Genomic DNA, 17,300 nt, shown 5'->3' with positions numbered 1-17,300 from the left:
TGATGTTATTAAACTATATAAGACGTGAAAGAGGTCGTACAGAGAGGCTTAATATACTCTGAGTGCATTAATAAAGTGCATGTCCTGTAAAAACTTGTCTCCTCAAGAGGAATCAGACAACAAAATCACAAAATTAGCCTTTTTACTAATCTACAACTATGACACAGACTTTTAGGAAATTAATGTAATAAAGTAATGAAATTTAAATTAACAAGGAGACCAACTGATATCTGAAAATATGTACGTTGCATGTTAAAAACTGTTCCTGATGATGATTTTCAAGTACAACAAAACATTGAACCTGCATCCCTGCCGCTGTAACGCGCTGTTCTTATATTCGGAGTAAGTTGTGGAGCCTTTTTCTAAGTCCTTGGTAGACTAGTCGTTCTTGAAAGTAATCGATTTAAACAGTGCTGCAACTCAGGATGCTTTATTCATTTTTTCAAACGTGTGTTCGTAAAATTATTAGAAGGTTTTTATGGGATGCTGACTGTAAAAAAAATACAGCATATTAAAGTTAAAGCTACACTGAGAATCTAGCAAACCATTCAACTATAATCATGAAACAATCCACCTTTTTCCAAAGCCTTCATACCCTCCTGAGTTGCTTTCTTTACAGCCAGTATTCACTCGAAAATGAAATAAATGTATGTTTCGTGTTCGCACACGTTCCCATGTATGTTGAAAATATCATCCAGATCAGTAACGAATGTAGAGCTTTACACAGTCGACACAAAGTCAAAGTTTCACAATCATCCAGCAGGGGGTGATACAGAACTACAACGTGACATTCAGCTTCCTCACAAAAACATCACGCTGTTAAAAAGTGTGACCCTGGACGGTGAATCAGAGCGTCGTCACCTGGGTCTGCTTCTGTTTGTGTTAGGTTGAGGAGTGTTAATGCTTTTATTAGATTAGAGGAGAAGTTGTAAAGATCATCAGGTTGTCAGTATTATTACAGTAGAGAGACATATTTTTCCGATTTGCTCCGGGCCTAGCACACTTGTTTATTTATTTCAGCTAGGATAGCAGCACTATACTGTGGGTGCGTTCTCTGTAAGTAAATGTAAATGTCTGACATGTGTATCACTTCCTCCCATCTCTCCTCTCTCTCTTTTCTTTTCTCCGTCTGTCCAGACAACAGACTTTATGTATATATTAGGAACTGCGGTCAATAATGTTTCTTTATGTTCCTGTATTAGAGATTTTGTTAAATATTTTCTTCTGTAGAGAAGAGTGAATAAATCTGAAGTCTTATATGAATCTGAGTGGCTGGTTCTGAGCAAACACTCACTAACAAACAAATGATTTGCAGACATGCTTCAACATGCAGAATTAATATTTTTGTCTTTGTGTTTTTTGATTTCTTCTTCACTTTCAGCATCCACGGGAAGCCCAGAGTCCTGTTCTTTATGTCCACACACACACACACATTTAAATGAATGTACTATGTTGTAGCTTCATGCAATTAACATAGCAGAAGAAGAGCTGAGACAACGTGTGGTAGCCCTGATGATTATGGATCATTGATCACCCTGTGGTTTAATGGCTGAGTGTGCAGTTACTCCAGCATATATTTGACAGAACTGATGTCTTGAGCGTTTTCCTGCACCGATTGACTTTCTTTTTCAATGTCATGCAAACATCTTTGAACATTTGACTATTTGTCAAACAAAAAGTCAACAATTGCTAACTTCAAATGTTGCTAAATCTCACCAGCAGCTTCATGAGACCTTGGCGTTGAACTCCTGTCTGAGGTCTTTCCAATCGACCTTCCAGAAAAATGTGAGAGGCAAATATTTGCTTCTTTGGGATTTCTTGAAGGAGGATGTTTGATGGGTCTGCATGCTTGTTTACCTTCAGGCTCTTTAGAACAAGCCTGCATGGTGGAGGATCGGGTGGGAGATGAATTTTTACATTCTTACATATTACAAAAACAGATTCAGAGACTTGTGTTGCTGCCAGATGTGAGATGTGAGAAGCGCATACTATATAGACAGGATGTTTATCTGCCTGCAGCATCATCTGGACAATATTCAGGTGGAAAATTGACACTTTTTCTGTAACTCAATACTGTCAAATACTGCCTGACCTATTATTACAATTACAAGCTCAATAACAACCATGCAATACAAGTAGTTTGAAGTACAAGACACCTGTGAGTTGTTTATTTATAGAGCCTATTATTCCCAAAACTGACCTGGGTAGATTTTTAAGATACCTCTGACAACCTGACACGCCCCGACTGATGCCTGTCAGTCTGATATAAAAGTCAGACTCACAACAGAGACACCATAAAAGCTTCACTGTTTAAGACCCACCCACAGACGACTGCTGCTGAGTTTTATAGCAAAGGTGAGTTATTATTTAAAATCTCTTTCCTGCCTTTACTGACAATTAAAAAGGGTCATTAATTTTTACCATAAAGAGACAGACTGAGGGTTGCACTAAGTCTGAGTGCTCTCTTGTAGAAAATGAAAGCTCTGGTCATGTTCCTGCTCTTGGCTGTTGTGGTCGGGCTCAAAGCCACGACACCTGATTCACCTGGGCAGCGTGCAGGTAATTCTTACTTACATACTCGAGTAGCACTAAGAAATAACCCTGTGGATTTGTTTCTGATGGGATCTGTTCCAATCCTACAGTTATCCCAGGAAATGTGGCTGTGCCAGAAATTTTGGGAATCAGTCTGGACGATATAAAAAGGAGCAAACCTAACACCGTGGATACGAACGGTAAACTTAAGTAATTACACTGTTTCACTTATATGTTTTTATTATCAGACACAGTCAACTCCACTCAGGATCTGATGTTGACGTGTTCTCACCAGTATGTGAAATATGGCCATATTCTTACCTTTATGTAAAAGGTACAAAGTGAAACAATGTTTGCATTAGTGCATAATCACTTGAAACTCATGTTAAGTTCGGAGACTGGAGTTTAACACTTGCAAGTGTTTCAGGTGCACGTCAGCAAAAGTCAACAAAAAACTTGTTTAGCTGCAACAGAATGATGTCTCTTTGGCAAGTGTCCAAACAACTGAGCCCTCAGCAGTGACGCCTCCTTGCATAAAATGACTCATTATGCATTTTATTTTAGAGCACTTTTAAACGTGGAAACACATCTAAATATATATTAGATGTATATAATATATCGACTAGACTAATACAAATACTGTCACCCACAAATACATCCTACCTCCTCCCCATTGATGCTGACATCAGAAAACTGCTCTCTCCTGAGTGAACACGGAGGAATTTCGACTTTGGCGTTCCATTGTAATTTTCTAGTAGAAGATCAGAAATGTTTGAGTTGGTTGCTTGAATGCAACATACAAATCTTTTTTTATTTTCGTCACCTTTGAATGAGCCTACAGAAGGAAAAGGTCCACTTCCACAGACTCCTCCATATTGTACTTCTATGTTTCTACAGTAGCCCAGAACGGACAATCCAAACACTGGGTCTAGAGAGGGTCTTCTCATTGTAGAGTGTCAGATTTGGGTATTCAGTTGTAATTTGCAAACACATGGCAAGATGCCATAAAATCCTACACACTGGACCTTTAATATTTACTTAGAAATGTTTGTACTTTACTTTCATACCCTTCAAAAAGAAAAAAAAAACAGTGCTAAGGCTTCTGCAATAGCATTGACAGCTTTTTAATGCAGTAGCACAAATCTGTTTTTTTCACCAGGCCAGTAACTTATAATAATACTAATTTCTTACTGAAAAAAGTAATGTAACATTTTTAAAGAATATCTGCTTGTAACTGCATTAAAGCAACAACATTACTGAGGCCAAAACCGGAAACTAAAAAAGTTCTTTATACCTGTCTGGAACAAATCTTTGCAAAGTGAACTTTCATAACAAACTAATCTGAATGAAAAACCAGACGCTGCTTGTAAAGTAGGAAATTAATGTTTTAATGTTGTTTAATGTTGAATTGTAAACTCTGAGTAGCTGAGTCTTCAGCACATAAAAACATACGTCAAGTCAAAGCCGTTCACATGCGTTCATACCACATTTATCGAAGTATAATTTCCTCTTCTCAGTGTCTCCACAGAGTTTAGGGTCACTAACTTCAGCTTTTGAGAAGGTGTTGTGATTGTGTTGATACCAGACTGTGAAAACTATTTGTTACAAAATGTTCTGAACTTCTTTTGCAGGAGAAGACGATTCGGGAACGGCTCGGAAAACCTAAAAATCTGACCCAAACTGTTTAACTCAAAAGATGAAAAAGAAATAAACACAATAAAATGCATGTTCTTGTGGCGATTATCTTTTACATTTGTTTTTTAAGAGGATAAAAAGTGTGACAGAGTCGTCTTTATTAGAGGGTAATTTTTTCAATTTGTGAATATTACTTTTCTTTGGTTTTATGGAGGTTATTTAATTGAATGTATCCCTGTATAATTAGCTAATATATATTATGTTTTGTTATTGTTAATAAAATCTGCCATAAATAAAGATTCCCCAGCTTTTATTCATCCAACCTGGAAAAACATAATTAGAAATAATAATAATTATTATGATATAACACTTTATTTATATAGTACCTTTCAAAACACAGTTACAAAGTGCTTTACAATAAAAACAGCTGAATAAACACAACACACATAAAAGCAAGCTAAAAGCAATTAAAACTAACATAAAGACTCAAAGAGAGTAAAAAAGAAATTCAGAAATAAAATCACTGAGAATCAATTTTTTAAAAGTAGGTTTTCAAAAGCCAATTAAAAGCCAATCTGATCATTATAAAGGATAATAAATAAAGGATATTTAACTTAAAATGATCATGTAAAGTGGCCAATAAAACATGAAATTGACTTTATTTCAGTCTTAACAAAGCATTTCTGTAGGGACGTAACATCTATCTGCAGATCATGGTCATTTATTATGTAAATTATTGTTCTTCAGTCTTCTCTGCTACCCAGTGCTGCTGTTTTAACATTCATATTACTTTGTCTCTTAAAAAAAACAACCTATATATATATATACATTATATATAACCCCTCAATTTTAGGTTACTCTGCAAAAACCTGCAGGAATCTTATAATATATATATTTTACTAGTAACCCAGTGATGGGATCAGACTGCTGCATAATAAGGATCCTGATCTATTAATACTTCCACTGCAAAATGTAAGTTTATATAATTTCATACCTATGAACTCCTCATGGCCTTTACAGTGTCGCCCTCTAGTGGATGATTCATGTAAATACACATCCAGAGTCCCAACAAAAACAGCTGAACTCGCACAGAAAGTTCATTTAAACCAGTTAAACAGTTTAGTTTTTATCTTTGTGGGGTTAAAATAATAAATAAAAACTGTAAAAAGGAGCAGGAACTAAAGAGAAAAGTCCTGAGTTGGGGCGGCTGTGTTATAGTGTGACACACATGTCAACAGTGTGTCGTCCCTTAAGAAAGTTGTTGGTCGCCGGCTGCCATGTGATCCTCCGGCCGAACCCGGCCAGAATGTCACCCGTCATTCGCAGCCCGTCGGCCGGCAGAGACGCCGCTCCTCCCCGGTGAACTGAACCACAACACGTCGAGGTCCTCCGCTCCTCTGAACCTCAGGCCGAGGAGCCAGAGGGAGTCTGCCGGTGAAGAGCGACTTCCAGCCGGGGAGCAACATGCGCTCCGTGGCGGGATTAGCTGCCATTGTGGCGGCGGCGAGCGTCTACCTCTACCTGCTGTCCACTCATCTCCCCCCGGGACCAGAGCACGTCCGGCCGGGCTCCGAGGGGCAGGACGAGGCGGTGCAGGAGTACAGGTGGGGCAAAGGAAGGAGACACAGTGACTGTGTATTCAAACTTATGTTACTATCTGTGTCAAATACAGAGGAAACAACTCAATATCTTAATAATACTGGGATATTAAATTACTTCCCCTGTAAGATAATTTTATGGCCTAAAATCCCAAGTTTTTGGGTCAACATGATGAAAAGTAACTAAGTGCATTTACTCAACTACTGGCTTATTAATTGCAATGTTAAAGTACTTGAGTAATTCAATTTTCTGACACTTTATTCTTTTATTTGCTACATTTATTAGTAAATATTGCACTTTTTACTCCACTAAATGTATCTGAAAAGCTTTAGTTACTAGTTACCTTGTACATTCAGGTTATTTATATAAATAAATGATGATGTGTGCGATGTTTACTAAGATACTCAGCAGCATGAAAAGTATATTTAACACATTAATGCTTTTCTAATTATAACCCAGTGATAAAATATAATTCTGAAAGGAGTCATTCTGCAAAATGAGTGCTTTAACTTTTGGTACATTAAATATAAATACTTTTACCTACACAAAACGTGGAATGCTTTACTTAAAAATGAGTATTTATACACTTTGTTGTTGCTACTTTTATTAAGTAAAACAAAAAAGTTCTGAGTTATTCTCAAAACACTGGCAGTGACCGTGCAGTGACTCAGTGGTCGGAGTATTGGTTCGGGTTTTCCCCCCTACATTACAGAAACATCAAGTGTCTTAGAGACTAAATTACCCACAGCCAAGATTGCAAAAACTTCCTTAGGTCATGGCTCCCAATCTTTTTGGCTTGTGACTGCACGGGACGATATGAAAATAATTGCGATTCATGATATTATCCCGGTAACCAACAAAATTATGCTTAAAACTCTTAAAATGGCACTAAAACGTACCTCAATTGTGCTAATGGAGCAAACTGGACGTGTTGAGTACGTGTCCACACACCTGTTTAACTTTTTTTTGTGGGGGATACGATGGACAAACTGTGCCGTCCGCCGCAGTGACAGGTTTAGGATTATTTCTGGATTATTTTCAGATTATTTTATTCTGAAAAAAATCCAGAAATCTATACTTTAGTGAGTAAGACACCTTTTTCAAGTCATTCATCTGAGGATATTGACGATTTTCGATTATGGTGTTTTTATCGCAATCCTCGATAAAATCTTTTACTGTCACATCCGACTACTGACCCCCCGTAATAAATCAATATCTGTTGTCGCAGTTTCTGGACATTGAGTGTGAGCAGTTCAAAGACAGTGAAAGAAAATAGAAACAACATACGAAAAATCAAACAGCTGTGAACATAATGTAATGAAACAGACGTTTGTGTCTCGTAGTTTAGAGCCATAATGACCCCTCATATTTACCTGAAAACCTCTTAAAGGTGTTTTTTGAGTCTGACTCCCAACCTGTCAAATAATGGCGCTCTGGGATTGTAGGTCCGGTCGGCCACCATCCCAAAGTTTTTGATGAGTTGGGAATGAGTCTCAAAAATCAACTTTTCTTAAAAATAACACCTTTTTAAAGGATTGAAGACCAATCAACACTGTTTACCTTCCTCTTCCTCCTCCCAGTGCATGCTGGGATAAGGTCCCTGGGAGGGAGGACATAAGTAAAGGAAATAACAACCTCGCTAATCAGTTCTTGACAGTCTGTGGGGATTTGAGCATTTCAACACCAGCCACCCGTAGATTTGTCATAATAACATTGTGTTCTCAGATTTAATATTAATAATATTAATGTCAGCATAGCTATTAAATATTAAAAGTCTGTTTATATTCTCATCTCCTCGCCTTTCTTTTTCTCTCCTCTCGGTACATTTTGGACTGATCGCATTACTCCTCAGAATTTGTGTGTGTGTTCGGTGTGTGTGTGTGTGTGTGAGTCTTATAAGTGGTATGTTGTAATGTGCCAGACGGTCAAATGTGAGGTTGTCTAGGGATGATAGAATAACGCCGACCCAGACACTCTGAGGCCAAGAGCAGGACCCGTGTGTGTGTGTGTGTGTGTGTGTGTGTTAGTGTGTGTGTGTTTGCACCCATTACTCATATTATACTCTTACTTATCAAGTAATTTAAGTGAGTGCCCTTGGTTGGCATCCTGTTTGCTCAGCCATACATGTGTATTTCTGTGTGCGACTGTGATTTCAGTGATGAGATATTGGAGTTAAGATTTATTAGCATCATATCGGCTCAGCAGTGAAATTGTACAAAAGTCATGTTACATTATTACTGTGGAAAAAGTGAAAGTCACTCATGTGAATAGTCTTTAAGTATTCGTTTTTTAAAGTCTGTTCTGAATTGATTTCTCTCTTGTGTTTGACCTGATAAAGTGTGGGGGAAAAGGTTTTGCCAGGATAATCTTTTGAAAGTTTTTTGTTTTTCATGTCTGAAACTGAGTAAAAAAGTTTTTGTCATCTGTGAAACGGGGTGAAAAAGTACATTTCAGGATTTTTTGTTTTTCAGAAGATTTTTGTTTTAGCTGGTTTCACACATGGAAAAAAAAGTGTTTTTCTCCTAGATTTAAAAAAAAAAATGTTTTACTCGCGTTCAACTCTTCCAGAATTCGTTTTCACCTGGTTTCACACAAAAAAATCCTTCTGCAAAGAATACATTGTTGTAAAAAATTTTTTTTACTCCTTTCATCTCCTCAAGAATTCGAAACAAAAACCAGATTTTTCTTTTAAAAAACCTCTCAGTTTTGAAAATGAATTCTGGAGGAGTTGAAAGCGAGTAAAACTTTTTTTTTTTTAAACTAGGAGAAAAACAAGATTTTTTGAAAAAGAAAATCAGTTTCTTTTTTGAAAAAAAAAATGTTTTATTTGCTTTCATCTCCTCCAGAATTCGTTTTCACCTGGTTTCACACATGAAAAAAAAAATCATTCTTTTTGAAAGAAAACCCAAATTTTTTGGAATTTTTTTTTTTGAAAAAAGAAACTGATTTTCTTTTTCAAAAAATCTTGTTTTTCTCCTAGATTTTAAAAAAAATGTTTTACTCACGTTCAACTCCTCCAACTCCTTCATTTTCACCTGGTTTCACACACAAAAAAATCCTTCTGCAAAGAATACATTGTCGTAAAAACAATTTTTTACTTTCTTCTCCTCAAGAATTAAAAAAAACATTTTTTAAAAAAAACTCTGTTTTTAATTCTTCTGCAAAGAATGCATTGTTTGAAAATACAGATTTTTTTGAGAAAATTTTTTTTGAAAAAAAAAGATTTTCTTTTTCAAGAAATTTTGAAAATCTTAAAAAAAATGTTTTACTTGCTTTCTCCTCCAAAATTAGTTTTCAATTGGTTTCACACAAAAAAAGCCTTAAATTTTTTTGAAAGAAAACACACATTTTTTAAACTTTTTTTTTCAAAAAAAGAAACTGATTTTCTTTTTCAAAAAATCTTGTTTTTCTCCTAGATTTAAAAAAAAAGATGTTTTATTTGCTTTTATCTCCTCCAGAATTCATTTTCACCTGGTTTCACACATGAAAAGAATACATTGTTTAAAAAAAAAAACAGATTTTTTTTTTTAAAAAAAAACAATAGATTTTTGGAAAAGAAACAACAGATTTTTTGGAAAAAAAAACCTCCAACTTTTTGGAAACCGAAAAAACACGAAATTGTTTTGAAAAAAAATGTTTTTTTCCACAAAAAAAAATGATTTTCTTTTTCAAAAAATCGTGTTTTTCTCCTAGATTTTTAAGAAATATTTTACTCAGTCTCATCTCCTCCAGAATTTGTTTTCATGAAAAAAAAAACAGATTTTTTTCGAAAACGCCCCCCCCCCCCCCCCCCCAACTCCAAAAATCTGTTTGTTTTTTCAACTTGGTTTCATCTCCTCCAGAATTCATTTTCACCTGGTTTCACACATGAAAAGAATACATTGTTTAAAAAAAACCCAGATTTTTTGAAAAAAAAACCCTCCAATTTTTTGGAAGCCGAAAAAACACGAAATTGTTTTGAAAAAAAAAAAAAGATTTTCTTTTTCAAAAATCTTGTTTTTCTCCTAGATTTAAAAAAAGATGTTTTATTTGCTTTTATCTCCTCCAGAATTCATTTTCACCTGGTTTCACACATGAAAAGAATACATTGTTTAAAAAAACCCCAGATTTTTTGAAAAAAAAAACCCTCTAATTTTTTGGAAACCGAAAAAACACGAAATTGTTTTGAAAAAAAAAAAATGATTTTCTTTTTCAAAAAATCTTGTTTTTCTCCTAGATTTTTAAGAAATATTTTACTCACTTTCATCTCCTCCAGAATTTGTTTTCATGAAAAAAAACTGATTTTTTTCGAAAACCCCCCCCCCCAAACTCCAAAAATCTGTTTGTTTGTTCGACTCGGTTTCATCTCCTCCAGAATTTGTTATCACCTGGTTTCACACATGAAAAAAAAACCTTCTGCAAAGAATACATTGTTGGAAAAAAACATTTTAAAAAAAACAAAACATATTTTTTGGGAAAACCCCCCCCCAGATTTTTTTAAAAAAAGAAACGAAATTGTTTTGAAAAAAAAAATGTTTTTCCACAAAAAAAAAGATTTTCTTTTTCAAAAAATCGTGTTTTTCTCCTAGATTTTTAAGAAATATTTTATTCAGTCTCATCTCCTCCAGAATTTGTTTTCATGAAAAAAAAAACAGATTTTTTTCGAAACCCCCCCCCCCCCCAAACTCCAAAAATCTGTTTGTTTTTTCGACTCGGTTTCATCTCCTCCAGAATTCATTTTCACCTGGTTTCACACATGAAAAGAATACATTGTTTAAAAAAAACCCAGATTTTTTGAAAAAAAAAACCGAAAAAACACGAAATTGTTTTGAAAAAAAAAAAAATGATTTTCTTTTTCAAAAAATCTTGTTTTTCTCCTAGATTTTTAAGAAATATTTTACTCACTTTCATCTCCTCCAGAATTTGTTTTCATGAAAAAAAACTGATTTTTTTCGAAAAAAACCCCCCCAAACTCCAAAAATCTGTTTGTTTGTTCGACTCGGTTTCATCTCCTCCAGAATTCGTTTTCACCTGGTTTCACACAAAAAAATCCTTCTGCAAAGAATACATTGTTGGAAAAATTTTTTTTTACTCCTTTCATCTCCTCAAGAATTCGAAACAAAAACCAGATTTTTTTTTTAAAAAACCTCTGTTTTGAAAATGAATTCTGGAGGAGTTGAAAGCGAGTAAAACTTTTTTTTTTTAAACTAGTAGAAAAACAAGATTTTTTGAAAAAGAAAATCAGTTTCTTTTTTGAAAAAAAAATGTTTTATTTGCTTTCATCTCCTCCAGAATTCTTTTTCACCTGGTTTCACACATGAAAAAAATCCTTCTGCAAACAATACATTGTTTGAAAAAACAGATTTCAAAATTTTTTTTTTCAAAATTTTTTTATCTTTTCTATATATTTTTGTTTCAAAAACTTCTTTTTCAAACAATGTATTGTTTTAAAAAAAATTACACGTAATTTTATCACTTTTTATAGTTGTTAAAACTATAAAAAGTGATAAAATTACATTTAATTTGAGAACATCAGTCTCTCAACGTTAAACCTGACATGACACCGCTTCATATCAGTTCCTAGCTGTGATGTAGTGAGTCAAACTACCTCTGCTTCAGGGGTCTGCCAGCCTATATGTGAACACTTCTGTGTGTGTGTCTGTGAATGTGTGTCTCATGGGGTTATGTGTAAGCGAAATTAAAAGTGCCCACATTGACACATTACCCTCGTTAAATACAGTACATACATTCATACAGTCATCAACCTGCCGGCCAATGAGAGAAGGGAATGGTTGAACGCTGACCAGTAGGAAGAAGGAATGCTGAAGGTCAGAGCGGGTGGGCGAGGAAATGGGCATCTTGAGTTTCAAGTGGGGGGGCGATTCTGTGTGTGTGTGTGTGTGTGTGTGTGTGTGTGTGAGAGAGAGAGAGAGAGAGGAGTGTTTTCCTACCCTCAGCTCAAGTCTACAGGCAGCGACACTATTTCTGTCCCTCAATCAAATGTATCCTGTTACCCTCCCACACGCCTTTGCAAACACACACACACACACACACACACACACACTGCCCACTCTCTTCTTTCTTATATGATCTTTCCTTTTATTTCTCTGTAATAACGTTTTGCAGCCATGTTTTGTTGTGTCAAGCTTATATTTGGTTCACTCAAAACGCATTTTATATTACAAGTTACCCATCATGCTGTTAAAGTAGGCTGTTAAAGTAGGCAGCTGTAGCTCAGGAGGTAGACTGCATCGTCCAGTTATCAGGAGGTCGCTGGTTCGATTCCTGTTCTGTTCTAGAAATGCAAGTCCATTTACCACTACTTTTTTAAGTATGAGTTTAAAAGCAATACATCAAAAGATTGTCCCTGTAAGTCACAATGAAAACTGTCCAAAGACAGCTCTTAACTGGACCATTCAACAGTTTCTAAAGAAAAGCCAAATTCCTGGCGCGTGATGCACATAAAGGTAGAAAGCGACTTTTTAGCTTTTTGCAGATGTTGTCTATGTTTAACGAGAAGTAACAAGAAATTGGAGTTTTAGGTTTGGTGAACTTTGTTTCTATTCATTTAGAAACCGTGAGAGCACCAACAAGTTTTTTTTTTAACTGTAAAATACCTGGTTTAATATGCATCTCTTAAAAAAAAAAATAATAATAATCTAAAGGATCTGTGTCAAAAATGTTTATTTATGTTACTTGTCAATGTAGAAAAAAAATGAGACTACCGGCTGATTAAACCTCCAGTATTGGTCAGTCTATGATGAAAGGCATTCTGGGAAATGTAGAAAATCAATAACCAAAGAATCGAGTCATGCACAAGAAAATAGCCAATGGACATCAGACATCACGGACATGGTGGTGAAAAGCTTTATTGTTCATTGTTCATTCAGGATTAGTTGAAAAGTCAGTAGGTACCGATGTTTGTTCTGTCGCGTTTCTCCACGCAGGCTGAAGTTCCCGTCGGACCTGGACGAGCTGCGGGAGCTCGCAGAGATGCTCAAGTTTTATAAAAGAGAAAATCACGGCTACGTCCTGCTGCTGTTCTGCAGCGCCTACCTCTACAAACAGTCCTTCGCCATACCGGGCTCCTCTTTGCTGGTGAGACATACTGGACACACACAGTTACATGATTCTGACAAGACCTGTAGAGAGACTTCACTCATTGTCTAAAAACATCAGACAGTTTTGGTTCGACAGAGTTCTCAGAACATCTCCATCTGTTTGATTTGACATGCCGTAACACACAGATCTTCCTTCCTCTGTCTCGACTCTACATGTTGACACTCATATCACACATACATTCTGACAAACATACAGAGGAATGATGCACAGTGTTCGGTTCACACAAATGACTTTAATCCATCTCTCTCATCCATCCATCCCCCCCCCCTCTTTCAGAACATGTTAGCCGGTGCCATATTCGGGCCCTGGGAGGGTCTGGTGCTGGCCTGCCTGCTCACCACCACAGGCTCCACGTTCTGCTACCTGCTCTCCTCTGCGTTTGGGAAGCAGCATGTGGTTCAGCTCTTCCCTGACAAGGTGGCCCTGCTGCAGAGGAAGGTAGGCGACTGATAGTCCATGCTAGCAGCTCTGTGATGGAAAAAGAAGCAATGTTTTTTTTTTTTTATTAATTTTTTTTCATTCTCTTTCTGTTTTAATCTTTCCCCTCACTTCCTCTCACCATCTTTGCTCTTTTCTCTTCCTTTTCTTCTCCCCTCTCCTGTCAGGTGGAGGAAAACCGTAGCAGTTTGTTCTTCTTCCTCCTTTTCCTCCGTTTCTTCCCTATGACTCCTAACTGGTTCCTTAACATCACCTGTCCTGTCCTCAACATCCCTATGCCCATTTTCTTCTTCTCTGTGTTCATAGGTGAGGCTGCACCACACCAAATAAAACACAAACACACAACACAGATAGCCGCAAACTCTGATCACCCGGCTGCTGCTCTCTCCTCCAGGTTTGATCCCCTACAACTTCATCTGTGTTCGCACGGGCTCCATCCTCTCAGAGATCTCCTCCCTGGATGACATCTTCTCCTGGGGGACGCTGGCTCAGCTCCTCGCCATCGCCCTCATGGCTCTCCTCCCCGGAGCGCTGATCAAACGTTACGGCAAAACTCACCTCAAGGTGGACGGCATGGACAGCAACGGACCGAGCCAGGCTGAGCTCAAGCAGGACCGGAAGAGACGATGATTCTGGGGTAGAAGAGGAAAGAGTCGTCGGGTTTGGTGCGATTCCCAAACACAACATGGTGTCAGAAGAACTGAGATGGAAAACACTCTCCGCTGAGTGGTACGTGACCTTTTGTCCTCGTAAGCCCTGAGATTTCTGTAAGGTCACACCAAAGGCTCCTCATACTTACAGTATGATCTGTTCTGAAAGTCTGGAAACGTCTTCAGGTCATGTTACACCAGGCTGCAGACTACAGTTTCTGTCTCCTCACAGTTCACATCTCTCACAGCTGAAGTGATATCTTCTGAGATGGGCCCCAAAAACCTCCAACAAGCAGCTTTAAAATGACCTTGATTTTTAATTGACTGATATGTTAACACCGAGGGATGACCCCGAAAATGACAATATAGATTCTTAATTCAATTTCGCCAAACTAGTTCTTTCATGTTTGTCAGTTATTGCGATAGTTTGGAAATGAAATACTGTCTCACTGACCCGAAACAGACTGTTGCCCTCTTGTCATACGGAGAGTTTCCAGCCTCAGGGCAACCAAAGACTGCCTTTCTGTTCGCGGTCTGTTGTACATCACAATTTTGTTCTTGATACGTTTCTTTCTCTCTTCGCCTCCATGAAGAATTGTGCAACTGTGCCAAGTTACCACGAGAGCTTTGAAAGTAATTAGTTACACAGGAGGCCCAGCTTGACCCTGCTGTGGAAGAATCTGTTCTGGATCTCCTCACAAACCTTCGCCACTTTATGTTCCTTTTGTTTTTTGTTTAGTTAAACATCTGCCGTGGATTATGGAGATCAGGCGGTTAACCAGTGCAGCCATTAAGGTTCCGGGATTTGCATGGAAAAAAAAAAGTTTTAGTACATTTGGACTTTTGAATGTCTCAAGATTGAGTGAGTCTGTTTTCCTCAAGCACTTATGTGTCTTAATGTAGCCGTGGCTGCCTTGACGGATCAGTTTTACAGTAACTAACCGACAGTGACAAGGTTTGATCTTCTCACGATGGTCTCAGCAAAGAGAAAAGTACGTTTATATGAACACAAGCAAGCTGTAATGTGGTGAGCAGCTCCCTGAACTCTTAAAATATAAATGTATCCTTTTCTTGTCAGAGTTTTGTACATTAAGCGACATTTTCTTAAAGATATAACCAGCTGTAACTCTTTAACCTTTAAGAGCCAGCACTACATCACATTGACAGTTCAACACATTCTCACCGTGTTGCTGCCAAACACAATGAGGGTTCTTGTGTTGTACTTGCTCAAGGGCACCTTGACATCACCTGAGGGAAAAGTTTACTTCCTTCCTTTTTCACTCAACTCAGCTTTCAGCCTTGTTTCAAGTATCTTCGTATTTGAATTGTGAAACAGCCACGAGAAGATCTCATCTTGTGCTCCGGTGAAAATGAAGCCTTTAACTGAGTGTCGTGTTGCACCGTGTCTGTTGCTATCAGTGTATCTGATACACTCTAAATGTGGAAATGTACTTTTTTTATCAGTATTTTGCAGAGCGGAGAGTCTATAGTAAATGGTCTTACGTTGTAGCTTCTTACCAAGGAAAAAAAAATAAGATTAACCAGAAGGAGCAAGTTGTACATGTTTGCCTTAAATTCAGGTGCGGCTGTAGCGACAAGGGACAGTCTGCAACTGTGAAGCCTTTACTTTCTGCACATCTGGATTGTCTGTTGTATATTTTAGAGGTATTTCAGAGTTCAGAGATATTTTGTAAAATCCTTTTTCTTTCTTTAGCCTGACAGTGTTGTGAAGTTCAGGACCTTTAGGTACAGAGGTTAGAAATTTTTTTTCAAATCTAGGAGAAAAACAAGATTTTTAGCAAAAAAGAATAAATTTTTTGATTTAAAAAAACAGATTTTTTCAAAAAGAAAATCTTTTGTTTTTTTTTCCAAAAATCTGTTTTTTTCCCCCAAAATCTGTTTTTTTAAATCCAAAAATGTATTCTTTTTTGCTAAAAATCTTGTTTTTCTCCTAGATTTAAAAAAATGTTTTACTTGCTTTCGTCTCCTCCAGAATTTGTTTTCACCTGGTTTCACACATAAAAAAAAAATCCTTCTGCAAAAAATACATTGTTTGAAAAAACTGATTTTTTTTGGAGAAAAAAAACAATTTTTTGAAAAGAAAAACAAAACGATTTTTTGAAAAAAAAAAAGATTTTTTGAAAAAAACCCAGATTTTTTGAAAAAAACCCAGATTTTTTGAGAAATAGATTTTTTGAAAAAAAAAACCTTTTTTGAAAAAACACTACTTTTTTAAAAAAAAAAAGTTTTTTCAAAAAATCAATTGTTTTTTGATTTTTTTTTTGTGTCAATTTTTTGAAAAGGAAAATCTTTTTTTTTTCAAATTTTCTTTTTTTTTTTTTAAATATATTGTCTGTTGTATATTTTAGAGGTATTTCAGAGCTCATTTTGTAAAATCCTTTTTCTTTCTTTAGCCTGACAGTGTTGTGAAGTTCAGAGTCTTTAGTTACGGAGGTGAGAAATGTCAAAAACAATGTCAATAAGACCCAAAGTGCCAAATATCCCATTTGGATCTGCTGCTCACGTCCCAACAGCAAAATTAAATGAATTTAAGATGCAAAAAATGTCCTTTTTTATTAATAACTTTTGTTCTCCTCTTTGACCAAAAAAGAAAAAAAGATCTTTTTTGAGGATAATACAGGTTTTTGTGACAAAGTGAAACGTGTACGATTTTGGATGCAAACAATAGTTTATTTGTGCCTTTTCTTGCAGTCACACAGTCATCGACCCTGATTGATTTACTGCAACGCACTTGAAACAAAACATCGATCAACGACACACACTTACAACCTCACATTAAAATCTCTCTTGTTCTCTCTCAGAGCTTACACACACACACACACACACACAGAGAAACTCAAGACATATTTGTTCATGCACACAAACACATTTACACACACACCTTCACATTGGCGCAGGCAGGCACTCATTTTAACAACTCATTATAACACAAGGACCTGGTGTGAATTGCATGAACTTAAATGTGGTGTCAGTTGGCAGAAGACACATGGGTCAACATATATGGCTCATATGTAAATATATCACCACCCATCTTCTTCAGTCCTGACAACACATGATAAACTTCATGGAGACAAATCAGCAGCAAATTAACAGGCGAACAGTAGTTGTAGTGTAGTTAGTGCTGCGAGTCGCTCAGTGCGAGTCAAACGATCTGTAAACAGTTCAGTAGTGGTTACGACTTCAGTCAGTTTTCTGTACAATATGAGCTAATTTAGGACTGTCATCATGAACTTATCAGTCCTATCAAAATCTAACAAGATGAATGAAAAATTCAGATGGACATGTGTTTCAGATATGGTGAATTTCTAACATTTCTCACTTAAA

General features: G+C 36.5%; 1 protein-coding gene across 1 annotated transcript; it reads left to right on the top strand.

Annotated features, from left to right (window-relative positions):
- The first annotated feature begins 5,506 nt into the window (after positions 1-5,506).
- On the top strand, positions 5,507-16,505 carry LOC141009659 (transmembrane protein 41A-B-like). The gene is made up of 5 exons (XM_073482346.1): positions 5,507-5,771; positions 12,693-12,843; positions 13,144-13,305; positions 13,473-13,611; positions 13,700-16,505. Exons 1-5 carry the CDS (start codon positions 5,632-5,634, stop codon positions 13,933-13,935), a joined length of 828 nt encoding a protein of 275 aa, XP_073338447.1. The 5' UTR covers positions 5,507-5,631; the 3' UTR covers positions 13,936-16,505.
- The last annotated feature ends 795 nt before the right edge of the window (positions 16,506-17,300 follow it).

Source organism: Pagrus major, chromosome 15, assembly GCF_040436345.1.
Source record: "Pagrus major chromosome 15, Pma_NU_1.0".
Classification (NCBI taxonomy): Eukaryota; Metazoa; Chordata; class Actinopteri; order Spariformes; family Sparidae; genus Pagrus; species Pagrus major.
The sequence above is the reverse complement of the archived record's forward strand: the minus strand, read 5'-3'. Positions and strand labels throughout refer to the sequence as shown.